The 27,844-nt window shown below is 48.7% G+C and overlaps 2 protein-coding genes and 1 long non-coding RNA gene across 3 annotated transcripts in view; 1 reads left to right on the top strand and 2 right to left on the bottom strand.

Annotated features, from left to right (window-relative positions):
• Positions 1-9,878, bottom strand: part of LOC135901604 (uncharacterized) — a 185,698-nt gene extending 175,820 nt beyond the window's left edge. Inside the window, exon 1 of the mRNA XM_070531135.1 lies at positions 9,796-9,878. Coding sequence (XP_070387236.1) covers positions 9,796-9,850 — 55 coding nt within the window. The 5' untranslated portion in view covers positions 9,851-9,878. The remainder of the gene's footprint in view (positions 1-9,795) is intronic.
• The window catches only part of LOC135901605 (uncharacterized), a 49,562-nt gene extending 37,274 nt beyond the window's left edge, over positions 1-12,288 (top strand). The window contains exon 4 of the long non-coding RNA XR_010564195.2: positions 12,155-12,288. This is a non-coding gene — a long non-coding RNA (uncharacterized lncRNA). The remainder of the gene's footprint in view (positions 1-12,154) is intronic.
• A 451-nt stretch (positions 12,289-12,739) lies between these two features.
• On the bottom strand, positions 12,740-25,575 carry LOC139054313 (uncharacterized). Its single transcript, XM_070531134.1, has 2 exons — positions 25,450-25,575; positions 12,740-17,353 (listed from the first exon to the last, which is right to left on the bottom strand). Exon 2 carries the CDS (start codon positions 15,358-15,360, stop codon positions 12,871-12,873), a length of 2,490 nt encoding a protein of 829 aa, XP_070387235.1. The 5' UTR covers positions 15,361-17,353; positions 25,450-25,575; the 3' UTR covers positions 12,740-12,870.
• Between the last annotated feature and the right edge of the window lie 2,269 nt (positions 25,576-27,844).

Here is a 27,844-nt window from a genome sequence, read left to right on the forward strand (position 1 = left end):
ATGCAAGCAGTTAAGGAGGCTGCAACCTGCGCGTGATACATCAGCTCGGGGAGGTGGGGTCGAGGGTTACTCGCGGTGTAATGTTCGGTCGCATCACTTACGGGCGTCCTTTGACGCGTTCTGGAAACCGCGTCCAGTGCCCGTTCGCTCCCCCTTCGCGCGCGCCCGCCCCGTTTTCATCCCCTGGCGACACGTGAAGGAGCTGCTCTGCAGGCTCCCTCGGAACAGGTACTGCGGCCACTCACGTGAGCTGCGCAGGTTGCGCAGTTCACAGCCTGCTTGCACTTGTCGTTCAGAGCCCAATTAATGAAAACGTAAGAAACTGCGTTACGGTCATGTCACTACCTCTTCCTCCGCATTTCTTTCTTTTGATCCGAGTTGCCAAGAACGTTTCACTTTTCATTTTGTGTCAGACGCCTGTGAAACTTTCCTGGGTTTCTACGTTTTTGTCGTCCTCTTGTGCGTCCGTTCGCTGCTTCGTGTACTTTTGTTTATTTGTTTCTTTATCTCGTACTGGCTAACTACGCTAATTGATATACCTAAGAAAACAGAAAAACAACACGCCGGACCCGGCGACCGTTTCTCATATCGCGGTTCTCTTCTCTGCATTATCTCTGACCACATTTAGCGTAATCAGCCAATATTAATAACCCCCATCTAGTCCAGTTCGTTGCTCTATATCCTTGTCTGTTTCTATCTGGAGGCATACAGAACTAAACAGACGACGAAACGGAAGCACTGGCTGGTGCGGAGGAGGAGGAAAGAAAGAGAGGAGGTGGGGATGTTAGCCGGAAGTGCGTCCGGTTGGATACCCTTCACTGGGCGACGAGAAAGGGGAATAGAAACATGAGATAGAGGGAGGGATGGCTGGTGCATATTCAGTGATGGCCAATACAGAGGAATGTTTTTGACCGACAAGCAGAATCTTGCAGTGTTCATGTCTGTTGCTCCAAGAGCCAAGTAGTCGGGAGGATTGAAATAGGCTTTGTCGTAAATAAGCGAAACCGGCTGCCAATAATGAGCCGTTCACACGCGTATCTTAGATGGCCCAGCAATAGGCACGCGACAACCTGTGTGTGGTGGCTACAAGGTCGGCTGCTGTCTTTTTCTATTTGAAACAATTTTGTCCGTACATGGCAGTCTCCCGGCAGAGGCGACGCGGAAGTGTGAAAGACAAAACTGCAAAGTGAAGTGAGCCATGTCTCGGACCAAATCTAACGGTTCTTATGACGTTCCGTGACCAGTTAGGCTCTTTCCTCAGGGGTTGAACGGACTACAAGCAGTACCCTGAGGAAAGGACCCGAGTTGGCCCAAGAACACTGTTAGCCAAACATCGGCTTCAGTTGGAGACATTTTGCACTTCATGGTTATACCAATTTGTCAGTTTTGTCAAACATGATGCTTACGTAAAACTTGAATGAATCAAACAATCTTTCTCATATAAAGCTCTCCTACCAAAATTCGCTACAAATTACGGTAAACAAACTGCCTGTTTCAGTGTAATTTCTGTTTGGAACAATCTAAAACCTGTTTTAGAGATGTTGCCGTTGAGCCGTTTTAGGTCGTCTTTAAAACCCATGTGCTTTCGTCACTTTAATCAGTCTATTAATCAGTTATGTGTATTCTGTAACGATGTTCTTCAATGCTCCTTTTAATAATTTATTATATTTTTGTCTATTCATTCCTGTGCTTACTGAAACTGTTTTGTCCGATTCTGATAAAAGGCCCTCCCATGGTTCTTACTTTCGGGCCCCTCCTGAAAATGTATCACCTTCATATATGTATTGTAGTTTGCATTTATGTTAATAAACTTGAAACTTGAAAATAAGTAAATAAATAATTTATTTATTTAGGTACGCAGGAACAACCTATCGCTTTTGGGACTTGTGCACTACGACAAAACAAAAGGGAACATCATAAAAACATAGTTAACAGATAATGGAACCCTATAGAAACAGCAAAGTGAGACATTGCGACAGACGTAACACACACACAAACACACACAAGCACGCACACAAAGGGAGAAAGATGATGCAAACAATAAAATTTTATCAATCAAAATGGTCACAAATATACCGTGTTCAAAGAACGCATGCTGTGAATGACGTACTTTACAATGCAGCATGTGACAAACGTACGAGGAATGCATGAGTCCAGATAAAGAGTAAGAGAAAGTGGGAAACGGTAGCGAGTTTAGTGCGCGATAGTTAAACTACAATAAGGTAATCTTTAATAGCAATGCATAATATCAATGCTGATAATTTTTCCATCTAAGCCACTATGATGGCTTGATGGGACTTCGCCGCGTAAGCTGGCAAGGCAATGCAGAATAAGATCTCAAAGAAGCGAGGCCGTCATTGGACGCCGTATATAATCTCAAATCTCCATTCCCCATAAGAAGCGGCATTCCACTGACGAGACAAGCAGGCACGGCAAAAAGCGCAACGATGTAAATCGGCTCTAATACGATCAAAGTTCGCGAACGAAGGCTTTGAGTATATTCCCTTTGAAGCTGCAGTATCAATTTATTCAGCTAGAAACTTTAAAAATCCTATAAAGAGCAAACTCAGCAAAGGCACAGCGCGTTGCCTCGCTGCATCTTCTCGAGGGATGGGGATCGAAAAACCTCGCAGATCCGATGCCATGTCGAAATCTAAATGACCCGAAGCTTGTTTTAGTTAGCGAGGTATGTATTAGTTAGCGAGGTAGCGAGGTATGTCACGCGCACGGCCTCGATAATCGCCTGTAACTGTTAACTGTCTGCGTCACACGAGGACCAAGGCGATTTATGACATGCTTGTCGAGGGAAGAATGCTGACGAGAGGGCACATAGAAGTACGATACGTATGCCTAAATACATTTAAGGCTTCTCTGCCCTCTGTGTCACAGAGGCACATACACCTTCTGGGTGAGTGGCCAAGGATGGGCATGCACATACCCAGAGGCGCAATAAGGGGCAGCCCATATACAAAATATATAAGACAATCGAAGTTTTCGTGGCGCCGCGCCATTAAGCGGATATGTTTGCTTTACGGGCCGACACACAGGTTTGATGCCCTAATTAGGGATGCAACATTTCCGAAAATTTTGAGCAGGAGGGGAAAAAAACGTTTTTATTTCTCAGTTTCTTTTTCGGGAAACTTTGAAAATTCTGAGGAAAATTGAAACTCCGGTAAAAAATAACTTATATAGCATATTATTCCAGGAATGCATGTGCATAAAGGAATGCGTAAATGCATGTGATATTTTCGCAGAGAACGGGAAGACAATAGAATGAACACCTTGTTGTCTTCTAGGAATTATTGCGAGTCTGATAACTGATGAAAACGGTCACTCAATGTCCGAGTCCCTCTCGTTAGACACGCTCGCATTGGAATCAATCGCGGCTGCTTCAACATTTAAAATTTCCAAACAAGAACTAGTTGCGCTCACAAATGGCAGATGGCGAAGGTATCTGCAGCATGCTAGAAGCTATATAGGTTGACAATGACCACCAGGTTGACAATTCCACGTGCTTCGCGGGTGTCCAGAGGGCGTCCTCTATTTGGCTATACGTTTGAAAGCTATTTCAAGACGAAACTGAAATCACATATATAATGTGACACTCGAAAACTGTGCTGGCGTTTTTCCTGTCGCCGTCATCGCTTCTAGAATTGTATGGTGCACAGCAGAGAACGGCAAGTATAACCGTATGTGGAAATTTTAATATCCTTCTTTTCTTTTTACTTCATCTGTGATGAAAAAAAACGAAAAAAAGAACTGTTTTTTCTTCAGTCTATCTGGTTTTTTTATGTCGTCATTTATTGTTTGATTAGGCAGTACAGAGTGCTCATATGATGGATAGTTTTATCGCGCAGAACACAGTGCGTTCATTGGCACTACTTTGCTGTCAGCATTGGCACTACTTTGCTGTTTGCTGTTAAATTAAATTGGGGGTTTAACGTCCCGAAACTGCAAGGTGGGCTCCGTATGAATTTTGACTACCTATAGCGTACGTGCACCTCAATCTAAGTACACGGGTATTCTTACCTTCGACACTCGTCGAAATACTGTTGCACGGACCGAAATTCGATCCCGTGAGCTTGCGTTCAGCAGCAGAGGCCGCATGACCACTGAGCCATCACGATAAAGCGGCCATTGTAAACTATGTATACCAGAAGCAGGTCCGATAGCAGTGAGGGAAAAGGGTAGCAAGGGAGACAGAGTACAATGTACGCACGCGAGCGTTCTGCGGGTCCGTGATGGGACGTATACATGGTTGCGCTTGAGGCTGGGATTGCAGGAATAGGAGGGCTCTGAAACGAGCAGTCGAAAATACTGTTGCTGTATCGAACCTGCACCTCTTGGATAACAGGCCTGCTCGCTGTGAGCAGACCTGTTAGACAGGTCTGAGCCGTGGTGTCACGTCGGAAAGTGAGAGTTGATACGACATACGTCATACGCGATCGGGGACTCAGGCAACGGAGAGCGGCGATCGGTTTTGTTCCAAAGCCGAACTTTCAATCAGCTACCCGCATTCACGCTTGATGTTACTGTTCCAAGCATGCACGCCTGATGTTAAGGGGATGCTGACCAAAGCCAACGCAGTTCTTGCTGCCTCTCCTTTGTCCTTGCGCCGGTCTACTGAGCTTCGTCACAACTACAATGTGTGACCAGTGAGCGTCACCAGGATCTTCAAATTTGCTTTTGTTTCATTGTTGTAGTTGTTAGCATAGTAATTGTTGATGATGACGATTATTCTTGAGGGGATGCAAAAATTTCTAACTTTCGAGTACGAATAGAAAAGTTATTGCTACTCGCTAGGTAGTCGATTTTGGGAGTCGGTTATTCAAAATTTCGCGCATATACGATTTCGGCTAATATTGGACTTAATAAAATTGCTAAAGCGTGTGCACGCCAAACATTTCATGCAAATTGTGACTGCTTAGTGACGGTTTCAAATGTTTGTTGTTTTCTCCAGTTCAAACACAAATACTTCTAGCTGTTTCCCACAAACTGTGTTTCGTGCAAAGGCGTACTTAATGCTGCTGTCTTCTTACTCCACAGGGGAGTGTTCGCTGAGCAAGAGTACGAAGTGGCTTTCGTGTGCGATAAGTTCCATTTGTCCTTTAAAGGATGCTTTGATTTTTGTGTTGTCTGCAAAAGTTTGGCTCCTTCGGTGGAGCTTATCAGTTTTGCATCACTCACATGAGATACCTGCAGGTTGATCTGTACTTCTTTCACAGGAATATAATCGTTTTGTTGAAGATTATGACCAATTAACCTTCATAAAGGTTGATGCACCTTAGGTGTGTACTGGCACCTTTCTATGTTTTCCCCATCTCCCACTGCAGAGTAGTCAGAGTTACCCCGGGTAGCCTCTCTACTTTTCACATCTTCCCTGTCTCTATCTCTCTCTTGGCAATGTGTATTATTACCATGTTCCATCAATTTTATCGTCGCTTTCACACAAATTGTGGTTGCAGTTTATCTCTCGCATTTACAGGCTGTGCCGTTGAGAGTATAAATGGATTTACTTCCACTCGAATTATGCATTGTGAGCTCTAAAATACGCTTACGAGCAATTTTATTCTGTTGCCTTATTAAGATATTCGTTGCAATTCATTTTTTTCTCGATATTCATATTATATCCGGTCCGAAAACTTAAATATTCATCCGCCCCCCCCCCCATGTCCCTCTCAGCACCATGAATCGCACTGAAGAATAGTACCAGTAGTAGTAGTAGTAGTAGTAGTAGTAGTAGTAGTAGTAGTAGTAGTAGTAGTAGTAGTAGTAGTAGTAGTAGTAGTAGCATATTGCAAATAAAAGCATGGGAAAAAGGAACGCAGAAGGCTGCGGGCGTCGTAACCCTCCGAGTTTTGAGCGCACAGTTGGAACCTCATTCGCAAAGGACGTCATATCGTGAGAGCAATTCGTAAGAACAGGTGCAAGCCAATCGTTATAGCGAACATGGCATTAAAGAAGGCACCTAGCGATGAATATTTCTTGCGAACGAAACTACGGTGAACTCGGCCCCTGAGCTGTACCGGGGCGGTCATGGAAAAGACACAAATACTTGGAGGACGCTTAAACTTTGCCTTTAAGAGTGAAACGCGATAGCGTTATCTGGCCTCGTCGACGCGTCGGATACGGGGCCCGGTAGAAAACAATGGTGGGCCGATCCCGACGGTAGTATACGGCAGGGCAATGGTTAATACCCCCGTAAAGCAGAGGCTACAAGCAGTGTCTCATCAATGGCTCATACCCCCGTAAGCAAGAAAAAAAAATTGGTTTGCGTTTGAGTTCGCACATAACAGAATTATGTTTTCTCGTATATTCTAATTATTTTCTCGTATATTCAAGTCACAATCCGAAGCTATCATGTATGTAGATTGTGCGTAAGTTGGACTTTACGCATTTTACTTTGAGAAATTCAATTAGTTCAGTAACGCCTCTGCGCCACGCTGACTGTCTGCGTGGTTGCGGTTCGGGATGATTCGCGATGATGTCTTTTTTCTTTTTTTCTGGCAGACAACGCCACCGACACCGAATTTTCTGTTACACGGGGCCATTAACGCTGTCGCGTTAAAATAACAGCAGTAGAAGTTAGGCGGGAACCCTGCATCTGATTGGCACACGCACTGCTCGCGTTGACATGGATGAATGCACGCTGCCGGCGCAATCGAGAAGGCAATTCTGCGCACATCGAGAGCGAGCAACTGCGCAAGAAAAACTCACCTGGAAAACACTGATAATTAGGCTATCGACGCCGCTTGGCAGTCTGCCTCGATAAATGAAGGACAACGCTAAATGGGACCCGAGCCTCTTCTCCCGAAACTTTTTCCTCCGCGGTTCAAGCGCGCGCGCCCCGGCGTTCAGCGGCGATTCGCGCCGTCCGGCCCGGGGTCTTCGAACCCGCCGTGCGGCAGCCGCGCCGACGTGCGGCGCGGCGCTCGCCCGATCCCGCGAGGTGTGGTCGCGCGGTTCCCGGCGACAGGATCCATTCCGCATCATAAACCACGGCTCCCTCCTCGCCCGCTTCTCCCGGGCGCATTAGCAATCAATGGAGACCGAACGGGGGAGAACAAGGGCGTCGGGCGGAAACTGGGTCGGAGGAGCGCGTTTTTTTCTAGGAAGACGTTCAGGGCTCCATTATTGCGCACCTAATGCCACCGGCGACACGTCTTCATCGGTTCCTGGAATCCGCCCGTACACCTGGATTTTTTCAATCGATCTGCGTGTGTGTATACACGCTCCCCTTGGAGGGAACCTGGAGGGCAGAGGAGAGATTTTAAAGAAATAAAAAAAAAAGAAATAATAAGGCGGTGTTTCCGTGCTAGTATGCTCTTCGATGAGCCAAGTTTCCCAGTACCGGTCTACTGTGCACGACGCGTATAGAAGTATCTCGGCGTAGCCAGCAGTCGCAGTGAGCGGCTGCTGTGCGGACCGCAACGCGGTTTCTTCCCTCGCTACCCGGACGGATTTGGCGAGTAGCGGGTAGGTGTCAGGTGGGTGGCCTCGTTGTTGCGTCGGCGACATCCTAAACGAAGCGCGGACCCAACTGTTCCTATTTCGGAGACAGAAAGACGCAGTTAGGGCGCCCGGTATATTACTCTTGGTTTCGGGGTCTTGCTCTCTTTTCGTAGCACTTTCTTTCTTCCGTTCTTTCCTCTGCGCGTCTTCTGTCGTATTCGGGGCACAACATCGTTAAGCCGATCACTGGTGTTCTGCGAAAGACGAATCTGGAGACTGCGGTCGCTGTTTCGCGGTAAGCGCTGCCAAAACTGGAAACAGTGCGTTTCTTTGTGTGTCCAACTAAAGGACACGGAGGTTAAATTGCTGAGACTCGGCAGTCACTTGGCCAACACAGATCGAGCATTACAAGAGAACGCTAAGTAGCATCTGCACGTACGCGCTTCTTGTGACGAAACTTCGGTATACAAATACTGCATTTTATCAAATGCTCTGCGCTCAGGCTGTGGCACTTACAACTAGCGTTGCAAGTGCCACCGTCTATCGAACGCAGACCATCTAATTGTTTTCACCACGCATGTAGTCATTGGCGCATGTCTTTCCTGTACGTAGACCATTTGAAGCGAGTCAATTCAACGAGCGCGTAGTAAATTAATGCCGCTCGGCGAACGACGCGCCTGGTTAAGTTGCTTTGTTGAGCTAACCGCGCTGGTTGTTGTTTTCTGTGTATAGACGCGCACATTTGTGTCTGTTCTTACGTCATGCCCCCTGACGATTTCCTCTGTAATGCTTGCAATGTTTAATAACGTTTTTATAGTTTTTCGTAGACTAATGGGTCGTTTTTTAAGAACTGTTCACCGCGACGTCTCAGACAGCAGAGACGGCAGACTACAGAAACTGTTTGCACTCAGCATCGCACACGCTACATACGTGCCGTCTGCCAATGTAGGTTAACCGCCGATCCGAGAAGAGGCGATGAACGACCGGGCTCGCGTGGGAACGCACCGCCGCGCGTGAACGGCCTGCGCGCGTCCAGGTGGGCGTCCGTCCCTTAATGAAATACTCCTCCTCGCCCGTATCTTGGTGGCGACGCGCCATCTTCTCTTTCGGGTGAAGCGCCACCGAAAAGCACAGTCGGCGTGTCGCGGGTAGAACGGCGGGAGCCGCGTGCGTGTGACCGCGGGGAAACGACCGGGCGCGAAAACAAGCGGCGCCGGAGCATTTTCCTCGCCTGGAATGCGCGCATCGACCGCGACGCGCGGGGCGAACGGCCCGCGGGAAAAGCCCCGGCGCACACCGGGGCAGACCGCCGCCGATTTCGGGAACTCCTCGGCGGGCGCCCCTTCCCATCGGCGGCACGGCTGACGCACGCCGCCCGGGGCCAGACGCCTGGTCGATGGCGAGTGTCCGTGAGCGCGGTTACGTGATCTGACGCGATCCGCGCGCGATCCTCGCCGCGGTTCTCGGAACGGGCCCTACCACTGCGTGCGGCGGGGTTCTCGCTCCTTTATGCTTTCATTCTTTTCCGCCCCCAACGTTTTCTCGAGCGCCCGGCCGCTTTCGCGCCGCGCACGACACCGCGCCGGTTGCTCGGAACGGCCGAAGTTGTGGTCCAGGTTCTCTCATCTTCCGGAAATGCTGACCGACGCCGGTTCCCGGGCCCTTCCGCAGCCCTGGCGTCGAAGCTTACGGACAACGTCTCCCATAGTCGGGGCTTTTCGCCTTTTTTTTCCCCGCACCGGGGCTGCTGCGTCGGAACGGCGGAAAAAACGCGTCTTGACACGGGCTTGCGCGTGCCCACTCATCGGCGCCGACCGGGGTTGCACGATTTCTCCGAGAAGAGCGCGATGCCATGACGAAGAAATTTCGACTGCACGCCAAAAAAAGAAGCGGAATTGCCGTGACCCTGCGATGACGCTTGGCAAGACGCCTAGCTCTACGGTGAGCCCCTACTTCGTGTTTTTATGCATGCGCCACTAAGAGAAACCAACGCTTCCCCTTAGGCGGCAAAATATGTCCGTTTACTGAACATCTATATCCAAGCAGCTTTCCGTGGAAGCTACATGCTCGAAAATCATCTCTCAACGTACGACTGCGAGCTCCGAGACTCAATGCCTCGTAGCATATATGTGGCGTCGTAAAAATGTCGAAGCGCCCCAAAGAAAACGATGCAACCATATGGCAGGTCGCTCGCAAGTCGCGCATCAAGGCTCGTTCAAGGGAGGCCCGCGCGTTGTGCACGAGGTTAGCGCGGCTGTCTCGAGCGCCAGCGCAGGAAACGCGTTTCCGCACGCCTCGCGCTCACCAGCTGCACTGACCGCGCAGAGAGGAGCACCCACTCACCGGGCCCTGGTGCCGTCCCGAAGCCCGGGCCGTCGCGGCGGCTCGCGGCGGGCATGGCTGGCGCCCGTGGGCGCGCACAGGACGTCCCGCGGAGGGTTGCAGCTCAGCCGCTGGTCACGGCCTCAGCCAGTATCCATGGGTCGGGGGCTCGAGCGCTACCGGCAGCCCAGTGTCCCAGGGCCCGGGTCGCCGAACACTGCCGGCATGTCGCGCTGGGGCCGCACATCTCCCCGTGACTCATGCCGCTGGTGTCTCGGCTCGTGGTCCGCATAAAACGAACAGCGCGCCCTTTCTTTTTTGCTTGCGCGCCTTTTTGCTCTCCTTTTCGCACTCTGTTCGCTCCCATTTTTCTTCTGCTGCTTCTTTTTTGCTTTCTTCCCCCGAAAGCGCGCAAATCGAAACCACGCCGTGTGTACGGCTGCTGGCGTGGCCCCTGATTGGTCCAGCTGGTTCCAACCCCCGGTGTTCCTGGAACCGAATTATTCGGGCCTGCTTGAGAGGGAGATGGCGCTGCTGCTGCCACCGCCAGTCTCGTGGTGCGCGCCTCGGGCGTCGCTCAGCTTCCAGCCCCAGGTCGGCCGACATGCACCTCTTCGTCTCGCTGTACACCGGTTCGTTAACACAACTAGCTTCTTTTTTTCTTGTTCTTTTTTATTGATTCAAGTTCTGGAACTTTCTTTGCTTTTGCTCCTAGGGAGTTTTTGCTTCTGTCGCTGCTTGGAGTGACGACCCGTGGTTTCCTCTTAGTTCTCGCGCGGGCCGCTCAGCTGCACTTTGACACAGTGACCCGGGGTGCAACCCCAGCGGCGCGTTCCCTCCTCCGCTCGTTCACGATTCGGCAGCGAAAGTTATGCGCGCGCGGCGCTCGAAGCACTCGGCGCGCCTGGGAGCCGGGCGGCGGCGGGAGCGCAACCCTGGGCGCGCTTCTCTCCCCTTCCACCTCCGAGGCGCGGCGGCGAGCGCGGCCGGGCGCATTCCTGTCTCGTATGTCGGCGCGGTGCTCGCAGATGCGAATGTGCGGCGCCTTCCCTGTTGACAGCGGCCGCGTTGTGCGTGAGTGATTCGGGCTGCTCAGACCGCACTTGGTGGGCCGTCGTAGTGGGCACTGAAAGGCAGTGCCAGAGTGCCTATCAATTTCCCCAATGCCCTCGACTCATATATCTTAATTATCTCGTGATACCTAGTTCTTTTTTTTTTTTTTGCTCGTGTACTGTAGTCTGTTCTTTCCTGCATCTTTATCGGGCGCAGTATCGTGATCCTGAGACGCTGAGGCCGTCTCAGATAAAATTAAATGGTTCCTGCACCCCATCCTCACCCCCGTATCGCCCAAGAACACTTTGTCTTTCATCCACTTCAACTGGAGGTTGAATCGTCTTGCTACATTACTTTTCATTCCTTAACCCAGCCTCGTTTCCCTTGCGTGTATCAAACCGGAGACGTGGCTGTTTGACTTCCTTAGCTTTCCTAGCTCTCTTTGTCCTGCCCTACTTTTGACTATGCTTTGCCCTATATGTTGTACCCACTTTTTCCTCAACTTTATGCGCTCCCTTTTCCCCTCTTCCACCGCAGGTTAAAAAACTGGATATTCCCGATCTATTTGATCTTCCTAACTTTCCCTTTATTTTTCTCTGGTCGCGCTATAAACGTACACTTTGCACCGATATGAAATGGAACACTTAATCTGTGTTCGAACAGCGATTTCTGCAAATATGTAAGCTATAGACGTTCACTAACTTCTATTGGCTACGTAGTTCTCGCGCTGAAAAATACCGTTCGTTAATCGACTTATCATTTTTAGCGCAGGCAAAATAATAAATTACCGGACTTCTAACACAACTCTCCTGTTCCCTTTCATACTGGCGCGCCATGTACGTCGAATAATTGTTATCCAGTGCATTTTCCTTCTTTATTTTCATAAAATTGTTTCAATTCTATAACGCTTATGTCTGTAAAATTGTAAAAAAAATACGTACATTTAAGGAGGACGGCGTCCCAAGAGGAATAAAAATGTGTCGGCACTACAAAGAGACTATGAAAGCAACTATAAAAATAAGTTGGTGCTGAAAAATTTGCTCGTACTTTAGATCAAAGCAAAAGCAGCTGGCGAATCCGTTACTACTTACATTGTAAATCTCGGTATTTACCAGAAAACTACTGGACATTATTAATCTTAGTCGGAGCCAATTATATTGATTATTTAGAATCAACGGTTGGTATGCACTAGGACAGCAAAAATTAAAAAATATATATATATATTGACACTAGAATATTGTCACGGGGAAATAATATTGTCCTGGATGATATAGGCCACGCAATAATCGTTCTTTTTCTTTCTTTCTTTTTTTTTACATATTTCTAGGCACTACATGTCCACAGGTGCATTTAATAGAAGGCCGACGCGGCGCCTAAGTGAAACTGCGGGTGCCAAGTGACCATCGACCAAGTGACCGTCGACGTCATCATACATGCCTGGCTATTTGGAAAAGCGACCATGCACCTGCGGAGGATAGTGACCACTGACTTGCGTGTTCGAGCATTGAAACATGATTTCGTCCGTTATGCTTCATAAGGAATAACCGAAAATCTCGACGGATGTCCGAAACCAAGGGACTTCTAGGATCACGCTATAGAAAAACAGGGAAAAGATGCTATGCAACGCAATTGATATACTATCTTTTGATTCGTCAAGTTACTAAGTTTCTGTATGCTTGATAGTATTAGCTTATATTTAGCTAGTCGTAAGTGTGCACAAAGCTTTTGTCCTAATACATAGATTAAATACATTATACATACATAATACATTTGATACACTTAATGTATATTGATTAAACGTTCACCAATGCCTACGCCTTCCGCATAGGAATGCTGACCATTGCGCTGAAGAGGAAACTGTCAGCGACAGTCTGTGCCAATGTCCGCAGTTTTGTGTACAAATATGCTGACTTACCGCTGTGCTCAACAAGTTTGACGATGACCTCTGTCTGAAGAGCTAATCCTACAACACAGGCGTGACTCGGTATCTCATCAGATGACCGTGAAAGCATTATTGGGCTTTTTGCTTTCGATGCACCTTGCTTAGTGAACGCCTGTAGTAGTTAATTTTTTTTCTCTCTCCTCGCAGGCGTGCTGCACAATTGCCCGTTGGGCTGCGAGCTCGCTGCTGGTGAGCAGACCCTCCCATTGTTCCGCACTTGGGTTATTTACTTTATGGAATGCGAAATTACGCTTGCATTCCCACGTGATGTGATATAACGTGGGGGTTGTTCCGCACCACGGACATGTATCCCTGTACTGGGTAGGGAACATTTTGTGTAATGTGTGCAGGTTGAAGAACGTACCTGCTTGCAGTCTTCGCCAGCTTACTGCCTCATGTTGTGTGAGCGATGTGTGGGGTGGGGGGTATTTAAGTCTCCTTCCTCTGTAATGGTTAAGTATTTCTGCATACGTCGGCTCCACCGTTAAGGGGGCCTCTAGGGTTTCCGACTGCCCTGCTCGGTGCGTGAGTTCGCGAACTAGGCGGTCCACCCTTGAGTTGCCCTCTATACCGGTGTGTGCCGGTATCCAGAAGATCCTATGTTTTATCTTTTTGTTAGGAGGCTCTGTTTTGAGGAGGATTCTCAGTGCTTCCTTACTAACTCTGCCTTGTGTGTAGTTCCTGCATGTTGCTTTGGAGTCCGTTAGAATTATCAGAGATTTGTTCCTGCGGTAACCTTCAGCCGCCGCTAGAGCTACGGCGACTTCCTCCCCCTCCGTTACAGTGCAGTTTCTCAGGCTCGCGCAGCTAATTGGTTCTCCCGTGTGGTTTACCACTGCTGCCGCAACTCTAAACATTCTAGTGTTGCGGTCCCATGGGTATACGGCCGCGTCTGTGTATACGGTGTTTTCTAGTGCGGCTAGGTTTCGTTCCACGAAATCTGCTCGTGCCTGCCTTCTGGCGGCGTGGAGATTCGGGTCCATGTTTCTCGGTAGGGGGCTAACCTGCAGTGTCTGGCGAACGCTGTCTGGGATGCTAGCAGCCCGATCCTCTATTCCGTCTGTGTTATGCCCTATTCTTTTTAGGAGCTTGCGGCCGGTGGCAGTCTGCTGGAGCCTGGCGATCTGTGCAACGAGCTGCGCTTCCGCGAGTTCTTCGAAGGTGTTGCTCAGGCCCATCTGTAACAGTTTATCGTTGGGCGTGTTTCTAGGCAGATGTAGCGCCGTCTTATACGCTTTCCTTAGTAGCGTTTCCGTCTGTTCTTTTTCGTGCTTGGTCATGTTGTGGTACGGGAGCGAGTACGTGACTCTGCTGACCACTAGGCTTCTGACCAGCTTGATTGTGTCTTCTTCTCTCATTCCGCTTCTTCTTTGAGACACCCTCGTTATCATTCGGCTTACTTGTTCTGTCGATTTTTGTAGTAAGCTGATTGTGTGGCTGCATTTCTTGCTTCCTTGAATCCACATGCCTAGGACGCGTATCATGCTCCTTTCAGGTATGTTTTGTCCCTCTAGCTTTACTATTAGTTCTTCCTTGGTGGGGTTTCTTCCCACTCTCAGGATTTCTGATTTTTCGGTAGAGCACGCCAGGCCCCTTTCTCTGACGTATTCTGCCACGCACTCGGCCGCTTCCTGCAATTTTTCTTGCTTCTGTCCCAGGGAGCCTCGATTGACCCAGACCGTGATGTCGTCAGCATATATTGCATGCTGGATGCCATCAATCTTGCTGAGTCTTCGAGCCAGTCCGATCATTGCGATGTTGAAGAGTATTGGTGAGATCACGGAGCCCTGCGGCGTGCCTTTGCGTGGGGTGGTAAAGATGTCGCTTCGCAGGTCCCCCAATCCCACCGTTGCCGTGCGTTTGGTCAGAAAGGCCCTCACGTAGTCGTGGATTCTCTTGCCGCAGTTGGCGTTGTTCAGTCCTTCCATGATGGCTTCGTGGCTAACGTTGTCGAAGGCCCCTTTGATATCTAGGGCCATGATAACGTTTTCGCCTGCTCTGGGTGAGGTGTTTATGATTTCTTCTTTTATCTGTAGCAGGACGTCCTGTGTTGACAGGTGCGCCCGGAAGCCAAACATGCTGTGCGGGTATAGCTCCTTGTCCTCCAGGTGGTGTTGGATTCTTCTGGTGACGATCCTTTCGTAGAGTTTACCGAGGCACGAGGTGAGGGAGATGGGCCTCAGGTTTTCAATCTGAAGCTTTTTGCCGGGTTTAGGTATCATCACCACGACAGCGTGCTTCCATTCCTTCGGTATCGTGCCCTCTGCCCACAGTGTGTTGAGGTATGCTGTGAGCTGATCTATCGCCTCGTCGCTGAGGTTGCGTATTAGGGAGTTTCTGATCTTGTCGGCGCCCGCGGCTGTGTTTTTGGTTGTCGCTCTAATTGCTGCGTAAACTTCCTCTCTTGTAATCGGTCTGTCCATGTGGGGGTTCTCTGTCCCCGGATACTCCCCGTCGTAGCCTTTGGGATTGTCTTTGCCGTAACATTTTACACGCACTGCCTCCAATAGTTCCTCGTCGGAGCCTTCGTGCTGGTGGACCAGTTTCTGGATTGCTTTGCCGCTTTCTGTTTTCGTTTTGGTTGGGTTCATGAGGGCTTTTAGTATGCGCCACGTCTTGGCTGTGCTGAGCGTGCCGTGCAGTGAGCTGCAGAACTGCTGCCACCCTTGCCACCTGCCACCCTTGCGCCGACCTTGTGAAGCGGCCAGGACTCAAAACATGAAGACACCGGCCCACCGCCAATCTCTCTGAGATATAGAGAATTAAAGTTTTTCCATTCCATTTTCTCTCTCCTCCTTTCTAAACCTCTTTTGCCCGACCACCGTGCAGGGTAGCAAACCGGGCACTTGCGTGAGGTTAATCTCCCTGACTTTCCTCTCTCTTGATTAAACGTACGTTGGAAGCCAGCGCTGTGTATGTTTCTTTCTGCATTGTCTTTGTTTCTCGCAAGCTATATGTCACTGAGGAATTGCATCTGAAGTTGTGCCTCTTTCAATCTCCCGTCCCTCTGCCCACGTGTAGGGTATAGCCAAACTGATCAAACTCAACTTCACCTGCCTGAATCTTCTTCTATCCATTTTCCTCTTCACTCCTCAGTATTGACCTTGAGCTCCACCGCTGGAAAAGCTGGCGTCGCCGTCGGCGTGAGGTGGTATGAGGGAACACGTGGACACGGCGGGTGCTTCGGCTGCTTCGGAAGCGCCGAAGCAAGCTGAAAACGAAAGTTTAAACTCCCACCTGCGCTGCGGCTCTGATCAAGTGGGGAGGTTTTCCCGCTGCGGGTGTCTGCTTGATAACATTTGAAATCGCTATAATAGGTAGTGGCTGCCTTTGAAGGCGTCCTACATGGTAGGCTATTGCTCGGTACCGCAGTGCCGGACGTACGCAACGGAGCCAACTGTCAGCCTTCACACGTAACCGCGGAACAAGAAGCTGCCTGAAGCTTGAATCGCGGAACTTAGAACTGGCAAGCAGCCATCGGCTACAACTCCGGTTTGTGGCAAGCACTTCCGCAAGGAAGCTTTCTGCTAAGGCGTCCGGGTTGCGATGTTAACGATTGTTCAGTGAGTAGCAGAAAGAGCGCACTCAGATGCTCGCCCGCGCGCGCTGCCCGGCTAATGTCATGAAGCTTTGATCTATGAACTTGTTGATGCTAGATACTGGCAAGTTCACATGGAATGTAAATGGAACAGTAAGAAGCACATTAAAATAAGGCATGGCTTAGGCTCATGTTTGTGTTAGCACCAAACAATGAATGCACTGTATTAAGAAAAAGAAGCAGCGGGAAATCGCTCGCTAAGAAAGCCGATAAACATACAGTGTGATGCAACTTGAGAAAAAATTATATTGAAACGTCGAACAATTCAGAAGAAAAAAAATAAAGATCGAATCGGCGCGACGGCACATCACAAGTCGCCGTAGGCGCCGAAGTTCCTAGTTATAACGAAATAATTTTGAACAGCTCTGATAGCGTCCACGCAGCAATGGTTGCTTGTGCACTGTGAAATGCTCATATGATGCTGCCTAAAGCTCACGGCATGGCGCGAAAACGCGCTCACAGCGAAAGCAAAACATTATGTGCGGACATGCATGCGGACGCGCAGTCAGTCGCTGCGAACCCGTGCGATCGCTGCATTGATGATAGATCCTCTTATGCTCCATTTGGTTATACAGACATCCCACTATAAGAATATATTTCACATAGTTTGCTCTCAGCGATTGCACGCCTTTCACGTAAGAAACCGGTTCGGGAGACTCCATCGCGATGACCGCGCGCAGTGGGCGTTCACTGTACGTATTAGGTAAAGAGACAGCGTCTGTAAACCGTTCTATGCTTTCTGTTTGCCCAAGGTTATTATTTTGAGAGTAAAGAACTTTTGTCGTTTTGAGAGTACTTACAGAAATGTCCAGGAGGGCTTCCACGTGTTTTATTGTGCGTCGACGGCCAAACCTATGAGGAGCGCGCCGCGTTATCCCTCATATTACGCAAGTGAGGCGCTTCCTACAGGTGGCGACTCCGTAAGTCCTCGGCGCCAATACCTGTCACGCATGGGCTAGGTGATCCTCCATGGACATGACAACTTTCTGCGCAAAATGAAAAAAAAAACAAAACAATATAAATGTCAATTACCCGCAGGTTTTCCCAGCTTTCGCGCATAGGAGCTTTGTTTATGATGATCATGAAATTTTTTTCGATAGAACCTGCCCGTGCTCTGAAAGGAAAGTGCATGAATGTGCAATGATGTGCGAGATGCGATGTCCAGAGAGAATTTTTATATTAATATGCTACATATTGATGATATTACATACGTCTAACACAATGCATAGAAAACGATGGAATCTTCTCTTCATGTACCTTCGAGCCAGGTTTCGTTTAGACCATATTTAACTAGACATGTCTTTCACTGCTTAGGTAGCGATCAATAACGAAACATTTGGAATGAACAGACGCAAGAAAATGAGGTCTTCTTCGTTTATAACGAGCTATATGGATATTGTTTTACTTACCTGCTTCGACAAATTCGATTGCCAATAAAGATGCTTTTATTTTGCATGTCTCGCAACAGTTTATTACAACAAACTGCAAAACGATATGCAGCGTAGTTCCTGCTTTTCCTGGAGCTGTACTCCAATGTGCGCTTTAAGTGAATTTACAATATCGTGTGCACTGCTGCTATCGCATGAAAAGTCCTCGCAACCCACTGGTACGAAGCTGCCTTCGCATAACGGCTGCAATGTACTCGTGTAACATCTGTCGACCCGCTACCATTCACGGGTTTCTTGGGAGCCTTGGGAGCCTTTCCGCCTCCGACCTGCACCGGCGTTTCACTGAAACTTCGGAGACACTCGTCCCCAGCGCGCTTGGCCAGTGGCCGCAGGACCGTTCCCAATCCCTAGCGGTGAGATCGCGAACCACGTTCAATAAACAAGCGATGCGTAAGCTCCAACCTTCACCTCGAAGGCTTTTTCGTCCTGCTCCATAAAATATTCATTCGCCTTGGTCAGCTGTTTGTGGGCTTTTGGGCACTGCAGTACCATGTCGGTTAGCGCTGTTCTTGGCTCTTATCGGCCAAGTCTGCGCTGAGCTTGCGTCAACGACTGCATTTTCCCCCACAGCCGCAGGTTTGTTTTGACTGCGTTTCATTTGTTTTGTTTCGCTTTCAGGGTTGGGGACACGTTTCGCTGCTTCCCGTCTAGCCCTGTGGGTATAGTACGTACGCCCAGTTCATTTATTATACATTTCTGGCTCTTTCCTTTTTTTCTTCTTCTTCTTGTATAGTGCTTCCCCGATTCTTTTAACACCCTGCACTGACGTAGGCGAAGACGAAGCTCTCGCTACTCTTCTGCGAACGATGTCCTTCGTTGCGTGGGCAGCAGGCGACTCATTACGGAGAAGCATGCAAATTCGTTATCAGTGAAAGGTGAGATAATTGGCCGGCCTTGCTGCGCTCACCGTGGCAAGGACGGTTCCTCGGAGTTGCCCTCTGGGTGCCCGCAGTACGTCTCTCACTCGCGCACGTGTGTGTGTGTTGGTATACACGGAATTGACACGCAAATGCAAGCGTGCTCCGGGTGCGTCGCAATTAACCTCCCGCTCGAAAGGGTGGCCGATCTCGTTGCCCGACTCTTTATCGCGCGCCGCTCGGCCCCGGGCGTGAGTCAGCGCCGAAGGACGTCGTTCTTACTCGGAAGCCGCGCACGCGGTATTGTCTCACCAAAACACCGAGAACCACTTAATGGGGACTGTCCGACTTGCGGGCGTTTTTCCCATGCTCGCGTTCGACTGGGAGGCGTAACGGATTATGTATAGCCGAGTCCCTCTCACACGCGCAACGCACTGGCCGATACTCGAAGGCCGGGAGAGAGCCGTCGCTAATGCGAGCTAATTGGTGTTGGCGCATGAAATATTCTACGCCGCACGTGGGCAGCGTAGCTAACGTCGGAGGGAAGGTGAATTTGATGGATACGCTACGGATTAAACAGCGTTCGCTTAATCGGCGCGGCTAAAGAGCCGAGTGATACACCTGGTAGAACTGGCGATATAGGAGGGAGGCCTCTATGAGCTCGATCTTTTGCGCATGATCTTAGTGATCGACACTACAAAAGATAGTACAGATACCACAGGCGTATCTTATACCGAGAATGAGCAGACTCTGCAGGGTGTTTCTTAATACTGCGTTTACATAGAAAAGTCAGACGACAGGTAAATATAAGCACAAAAATACAAAATTGCAACGGACTGGCTGTAGCACGTGCACTAGTAGCACCTGCAGCGTAGTGTTGTTCGGGGTGTTAACACGGCGTGCACTGAGTTCGCACAGTCGGTATGCAAAGCCAATTTCTCGGTGCATCAATGATGTTTTCTTTTATGCCTTATAAGATTATGCCGCTTTGATTTGTTCCGCTGGAAGTTTGACTGGCGACCGTTGATCACGTGTCGGCATGTGAACGCTACTGGTCTCAGGTTACAGAAAATTTTGTTGCATAACCACTGCGGGTATACTGTATAGACAATGCAAATTATAAATAGGCCTGTTTTTGTTACATTAAAGATGTCTGCAATATAATCATTTTGCCCAGGAAACAACTTCACGGTGCCCATGCGTACTTCAGTCAGTTTTCTTTCTTTTTCTTTTTTTTTTACGGTGTTCATATTTAAAGACCGCTATGGGCAAAATTACTTTATGCAATATAAACTTCAGTAGCATATAGTTCTTTTGCCAAACTGTCAACGCGCTGATTTGGAGCCTCTGATCCTTTCGAACTTCGAATTCAGAAACTGTCTTTTTCAGGAGGAGGGGAAAAAAAAAAAGCAATGAACGCCATCGAAACTGATCGCAAGTATCTTCCGCCTCCACTGACGTTTTCTATTTGAATCGCAACTTATCTTGCCTCCATTAGTCACAACCAGCGAACATAGTTCTTCAGGAGCCATAGATTTTGGACAGGGGCCAAGAACGATTCATCGGCTTCAGTATACGCCGCCGTAGTGTTTTCAACAAGTATACGGACCCGGATGGAGTCTGTCGCGAACATAGCAGTGTGGGACCGAAAACCCGCTGCCGTTTAATCGAATCTTCGAAGTGGCTCCGGCGTCTGAGTACTGTCGCGACGATGGGGTCAGCGTCCCTGTTGCTGCGAAGCGCTCCAGATAGAACGCGCGTCATGACCTGGCCCAGAGTTTCCCCGTCACGTTTCAAACAAGGCGTGAGTCACAGCAGTGGCGCATAAATTTGTCGCCACTCTGCTTTAGCCGAACGTAATCTCGGCCTTCATTTTATCCGAAAAGTCTCGTTCGAGAGACATCTACATCACACGAATAGGTTGGTTTGCAGAGCTAAGCCATGCTACTGCTGCCTACGCTCCGAACTTGAAACCGTGAAATCGTTGTTTCTGAGCTCAACGGATGGATAAACAGATGGATGGATGGATGGATGGATGGATGGATGGATGGATGGATGGATGGATGGATGGATGGATGGATGGATGGATGGATGGATGGATGGATGGATGGATGGATGGATGGATGGATGGATGGATGGATGGATGGATGGATGGATGGATGGATGGATGGACGGACGGACGGACGGACGGACGGACGGACGGACGGACGGACGGACGGACGGACGGACGGACGGACGGACGGACGGACGGACGGATGGATGGATGGATGGATGGATGGATGGATGGATGGATGGATGGATGGATGGATGGAATGAGTGTTCTCTTTGAAATGGGGCAGTGGGTTGCGCCACCAAGCTCTTGTTCTTATTTTGTCTAATGTTCTACCTGCCTATCTTTTCTAGAAAAAAAAAAGCACACACAAGCAAAGAATTCCCAGCATCAAGCTTTCTGAACCACTGTTGGGAAGGTTGTTTCTGCACACCTCCGTTGTTTGTAGTCACCCCACTGCAATATTTGCGGTGGACATTTGCGGTGGACTTAATTAGTGTGTGTGCGTGTGTGCGTGTGTGTGACAAGCAGAAAAATGTAAAGCAAACCTCGACACCAAATTGCCCAAGAACAAAGGCACGTATTCACTCTGCCACCAAACCTCCAATAGCCTCTAATCTCCACTACGAACATGTTTACTTTCCCCCGGTTATTCCTAAACCCAAGGGCTTCAAGGACGCCAGGGGAGCCTAAACCGAGAGCTTGGTAGATATCTTTACACTCAAATAAAACATGTTCCATCGTTTCTCTAGCTTTATCGCAGCAAGCGCATGCTTATTCTTCCTTGGTGTGCTTCGATTTATAGCTACGCGTTCTAAGGCATCCTCATCTCGCTTCGAAAAGTGCTTCCCTTTGAGTTATCATGAATTGTTTCTTTACTTATTTCGTTTTCGCCTCTTAGGTAGTTACTAACACATAATGGAACAACTGCCACCTGCGAAAAGTGCGGAGTCGCAGCAAGCATACATTTGCGGTGGACTTAATTAGTGTGTGTGCGTGTGTGCGTGTGTGTGACAAGCAGAAAAATGTAAAGCAAATCTCGACACCAAATTGCCCAAGGACAAAGGCACGTATTCATAAAGCATTTCGTTCGTAAGGGCTCTTTGCCATTGACCAGCCACTTTAGCTGACTGGCATACACTCTTACAAACAGTTCTAGTACCGGACATATTATTAGCAAAGGCTGCCGGCCAATGTCAAATAGCTCTCACTCATGAACTGTAAGCTTTGTGAATATGGGCCCTGAAGTTCAGAACAACAAATGATGACGGTGACAGCAAAGAAAGCGAAATGGAGGAGTCGACAAACTACATTAACAAGAGAAAAAAAAATTATGTGGCTTCACGTTCCAAAACCACAATATGATTATGGCGCACGTCGTAGTGGTAGGACTCCGGATTAATTTCGACCACCTGGGGTCATTTAACGAGCACCTAATCCACGGTACACGGGCGTTCTTGCAGCGCGGCTGGAATTTGATCGTGCGCCTTCGGGCTTAGCAGTGCAACGCCAAAGCCACTACGTCACCACTGCGTCTAACGAACTACGTTCAACTGCAATGAGCAGCGCGAGCAGTTAAATAGGTGATTTCAGTACCCACAAATTTCATGCTTATATTAAGGTGGCGTATAATGTCCGGGTGTTGTCGTCTATATGGTATTCCACGTTTATTCTTATTACTTAAGAATTCGAGGTAGACATTCATATAATTTCTTACCGATGGGTTCTTACTTTTTCTTTAATTTTAGCTCTTTTGTGCTCAGAAATGTGTTTCAATAAGGAAACAAATTAGTACTAAAAAAATGCCAAAAGGCTAAAAAAACAAAAAAAACACCGTCAAATTAAATGTGTATTTCTTTGTAGAAACTAAGCGAAGATAATTTTGTCATCGGAGCCATCACAATGAAAAAGTTTTGTAGACTCTCCAAATAACTCTGCAAGCATTTTTTTTTGTTTTTGTTTTTTACATCTGGCTTTCTAAACTACTGAAGAAGCGGGAACACAGAAGGCCCACATAACCTTCAGAAGAAGAATGAGCGGAAGCAAGGAGATTCTGGTGGACTGGAGAAGTCACCTCGAAAGCGAAGTCGCACCACTGCTATGTTAGCGAAGGCACTGAGAAACGGTACCATGTAGCGACGATTACCATGCGTCTTAAATTCCTGTCGGTTTTCGTTCCAAACTACAGTGGTAAGAGAGTCTCGCCCGACACGTTCATTCGTGTCACGTGTTTTCAGGTGATAAGGACAAATGTAACAGAAGACCATGAACATTGCCCGCAACTAAAAAGAGAATTTTTTTTAGATTATAAGCTTAATTTAAAATTAATTCTGGAAGAGCTAGAGTACTCGCGCTGTCCGACTCCAGATGGCGTGGTCGCCTTTACATAAAAGTATGTTTGCGCTGAGTTCTCTCCATGGGGTGGTTGCGGGAGCAGCACATCCAGGATTATTATTCTTTTTTTTTTTTGAGCTTCCTTGGCCGAAGCTCATCGGGCATATTGAGTCATGCTTTCTTTTCCTGCATTGATTATGTGCCAGCTTCAGAGAAACAATCCACTCCGCGGTGTGTTCACCTTTATGCATTTGTCTTTCTTAAGAACTCTGACTCTATTAATGAGCGCGGAGTGCTCGTCTCAGGACGGCCACGGCAATTTATACGTACCCAGCTATCTCGAACCGAGTCCTGTGCCCTTTGTGATAGGTTCACCTCACTTCTTTGCTATATTGCTATAGAGTTCTAGGGCTGGGATATGCTACGTGTAGATGATCTCAACATGGTGTACTGCAGCGCGAAATACTGGTCAATAGAATAAGATAAGGCGAATACGAGCGCTAAGGTACTAATTTAATGAAGAAACGAACACTTATGTATACACACGAAGAATTTCAAGTAGATACAAGAGAAAGAACGATTACACAGACAGACAGACAGACAGACAGACAGACAGACAGACAGACAGACGGACGGACGGACGGACGGACGGACGGACGGACGGACGGACGGACAGACAGACAGACAGACAGACAGACAGACAGACGGACGGACGGACGGACGGACGGACGGACGGACGGACGGACGGACGGACGGACAGGACGGACGGACGGACGGACGGACAGACAGACAGACAGACAGACAGACAGACAGACAGACAGACAGACAGACAGACAGACAGACGGACGGACGGACGGACGGACGGACAGACAGACAGACAGACAGACAGACAGACAGACAGACAGACAGACAGACAGACAGACAGACAGACAGACAGACAGACAGACGGACGGACGGACGGACGGACGGACGGACGGACGGACGGACGGACGGACGGACGGACGGACAGGACGGACGGACGGACGGACGGACGGACGGACGGACGGACAGACAGACAGACAGACAGACAGACAGACAGACGGACGGACGGACGGACGGACGGACGGACAGGACGGACGGACGGACGGACGGACGGACGGACGGACGGACAGACAGACAGACAGACAGACAGACAGACAGACAGACAGACAGACAGACAGACGGACGGACGGACGGACGGACGGACGGACGGACGGACGGACGGACAGACAGACAGACAGACAGACAGACAGACAGACAGACAGACAGACAGACAGACGGACGGACGGACGGACGGACGGACGGACGGACGGACGGACGGACGGACGGACGGACAGACAGACAGACAGACAGACAGACAGACAGACAGACAGACAGACAGACAGACAGACGGACGGACGGACGGACGGACGGACGGACGGACGGACGGACAGACAGACAGACAGACAGACAGACAGACAGACAGACAGACAGACAGACAGACAGACAGACAGACAGACGGACAGACGGACGGACGGACGGACGGACGGACGGACGGACAGACAGACAGACAGACAGACAGACAGACAGACAGACAGACAGACAGACAGACAGACAGACAGACAGACAGACAGACAGACAGACGGACGGACGGACGGACGGACGGACGGACAGACAGACAGACAGACAGACAGACAGACGGACGGACGGACGGACGGACGGACGGACGGACGGACGGACAGACAGACAGACAGACAGACAGACAGACAGACAGACAGACAGACAGACAGACAGACAGACAGACAGACAGACAGACGGACGGACGGACGGACGGACGGACGGACGGACGGACGGACGGACGGACAGACAGACAGACAGACAGACAGACAGACAGACAGACAGACAGACAGACAGACAGACAGACGGGCGGACGGGCGGACGGACTCTAGCACGTTGCGAAAGTGACAACAAAACTGAGTTCGATATATCTCGCACTGGTTGCAGTATCCAGTGCATGCACAAACCGTTTCTTCAGAAAATCCACTTTTTCACTGGCAGCTCAGTGAACTATGTTTTTCTTCATCGATCGGAACGCAATGTACAGCCTTTTACACAAGTGCGTCCGAGTTGTGATGATACGGATACGCTGATCAAGAACGCGGCACAGGAAAACGGCTTTCGAGAGCAGCAGTGGTGTTTTAGGGTCCATACTGGGTATAACGAGCACCTGATATACGCTGGATAACTTTTAGTATTAGTCAAGAACATTGTTCACAAGAGAATGGTCAGCGCCTTCTCCGAACACCGACGACGGCTAAAGATCAGGGAGGAGCGCTGCTGTGAAAAAAAGAAGAGAGTAAAGGTAAAATGAGAGAAATTGCCGCCATTGCACTCACCGGGTAAGCGAAACCTCAAATGATGATTGGCAGGCGTTGGATGAAGAAAATTAGCCGTCGGAGCACTAAACAATCATGGCATGAAGCGCCTTTTGCAGTTCCCAATCCCAATGAACTGCGTGATTTTTAAATGTCTCCGTGCAACAACGCGACGCTAGAGGCTACTGCACCTGCATGCATACGAGCCCTCGGATCTGTTTTCGTGCCCTCCGGACGACTCTATTTGACCAATGGCAATCACTGAACGCTGTGTTCGTTTATTTATTATTCGAGGTGGCACATGGGCATTGGTTAGGAGACAACTTGCGCCAATGACTCCACCCTCGCTCCCACCAAGCGGAGAAAATTGGAACGGGGAGTTTTCTTCTTAGTTAGCATAGTGGACTAAAGTTTCTGGAGTGATGATCAAACTTACTCGGCGCACATTATTTCTTGGTTCACTTATCCGTTTCGCTCTCTTCTTTTTCCTTGCATCGTCAGTTCCTGAGTGTCCATATCGTGCTTGCTGTTTCATTGCTTCGGCTTGAGTTGCACTCAATGCATTTGTTTACGCCGAGTGTAAGGGTATTCGGGCCTTTCTCTCGCATCCTCCACACAAATGAAAGACCGATGGAAGACGACGCCGTGTCTCTGCGCGGTGTTGTTCTTACTTTGTCTCCTGCGCGCTCACTGGTGCCAGTCAGTGACTCACGGCTTGCCCTCTATTCTCTCCGGTGACTCAATCCGCTTGATCGACGCACTTCGAGGAGCCAGCCGCCACCGTTGCAGAAAAGAAAAATCTGAGAGCAGAGCAGTGCACTGTCATAGGGCCCTGACTTAATTTCTGGTTCAACCCAAATGAAATGTGTCAAGGTCCGAGGTATTCTAAATGAAAGCTGCACTTTCTTCAATAGGCGCTACTTTCGACCCTTCTTATCGCCTAAGCATCACCTGGTGCCGTTGAGACTACGTACGGGGAAGAGGTAAGATAGAAAATTATATACACTATAGACCTCGTGTCGCCTCTATTGAGCCATGTTGACACATCAACAGACAGTACTCCTACATCCGTAACAAAAAACCCTTGATATTGCATCACATTAGTTGTAAAAGTGACTCCGAACGGCTAGGACTAGTTGGAAGGCCTAATTTCATCATGTATTTGTGCGCCTGTGTGAGTCTCACAATATACGCGCTTATGATTACGCGATAACTCTTTCTTTTGCGTTTATGCATACGTGATCGTGCACGTATACGTGCAATTATTTCCGGTCCACAAATACGTAACGCTCAGCCAAGTTTTTTTCCCACTCATTGTACCTGATAACCAAAGATGCTCTTGACATATTGAATTTACTCTTTTCCATTTGGCTCTCTGGTGAATGAGCATTCCGACTCCCCCTCCCTTTCTTTCCCCCTTAGTTCTGTTGCACCCTTCCCAAACATAATTCTCAATCACTTGCGGCCCTTCCGAGTCTCTAATGCGCGTTGCTGTAACCGCGTACACCCATATTTGTTCTCTATTTAACTGCCCCTCAATCTCTGCCCAATTTGCTTTTCTTCTGCCGCCCTGCATGTTTATGCAGCCTATTGCATGGCGAGCTCTCTTTCTTGGTTTCCTCCTTTTTCTGACAGCAGCGCCGCGACGCGGAGCTACCGGCAGATAAGGCCGGCCCGGTCCAAGAAAGGTCCACACCGCTGGGAATGGATGTGTTGACTTCGCATACATAGCCCTAATTTGGCTAAAGAAAGAAAGGACAAATACATTTTGATTCGCCCTCGTATATGCGGAAACTTCATTATTGGAAGTATTGAGATCTTTAGCGGGCTACAAAATAAAACTTGCATTGCTCTGGTTTTCTAGCAACATTGCACTAGTGTTGTTGTTAGTGCTGTTGTTGTATGATGGAAACACGTATCACTTCGGGGCACAGCACCAGGAACCACAAGTACAACTGAGAGAGGGGGGTTTCTTTCTCCTACAGAAAATGACAAATTATTCGTACGTCGTATTAATATTATTATTATTATTATTATTATTATTATTATTATTATTATTATTATTGTTGTTGTTGTTGTTGTTGTTGTTGTTGTTGTTGTTGTTGTTGTTGTTGTTGTTGTTGTTGTTGTTGTTGTTGTTGTTGTTGTTGTTGTTGTTGTTGTTGTTGTTGTTGTTGTTGGGATATACGGGCAGGTCATTTCTAAGTTTCCCGGAATATTTAAAAATCGCCTGTGGCGGATAGCTTAATTCTTGTTGTTGAGCTGGATTATTGCAAGAGATGGACATTACTATTCCGAGAAATTGAAGGATACATTCAACTAAGAAGAATTCATTAACTTTCTTAATTATTTAGTTTACTGCACATATTGCAATTTACTAATTGTAGCCGGTGAGTTTGCAGGACGTATCCACTTG

Source organism: Dermacentor albipictus, chromosome 1 (assembly GCF_038994185.2).
Source record: "Dermacentor albipictus isolate Rhodes 1998 colony chromosome 1, USDA_Dalb.pri_finalv2, whole genome shotgun sequence".
Classification (NCBI taxonomy): domain Eukaryota; kingdom Metazoa; phylum Arthropoda; class Arachnida; order Ixodida; family Ixodidae; genus Dermacentor; species Dermacentor albipictus.

What these genes read in the sequence shown, in the direction of transcription:
- LOC139054313 (XM_070531134.1), bottom strand. Translation starts at nt 15,360, where the DNA reads ATGAACCCAACCAAAACGAAAACAGAAAGCGGCAAAGCAATCCAGAAA.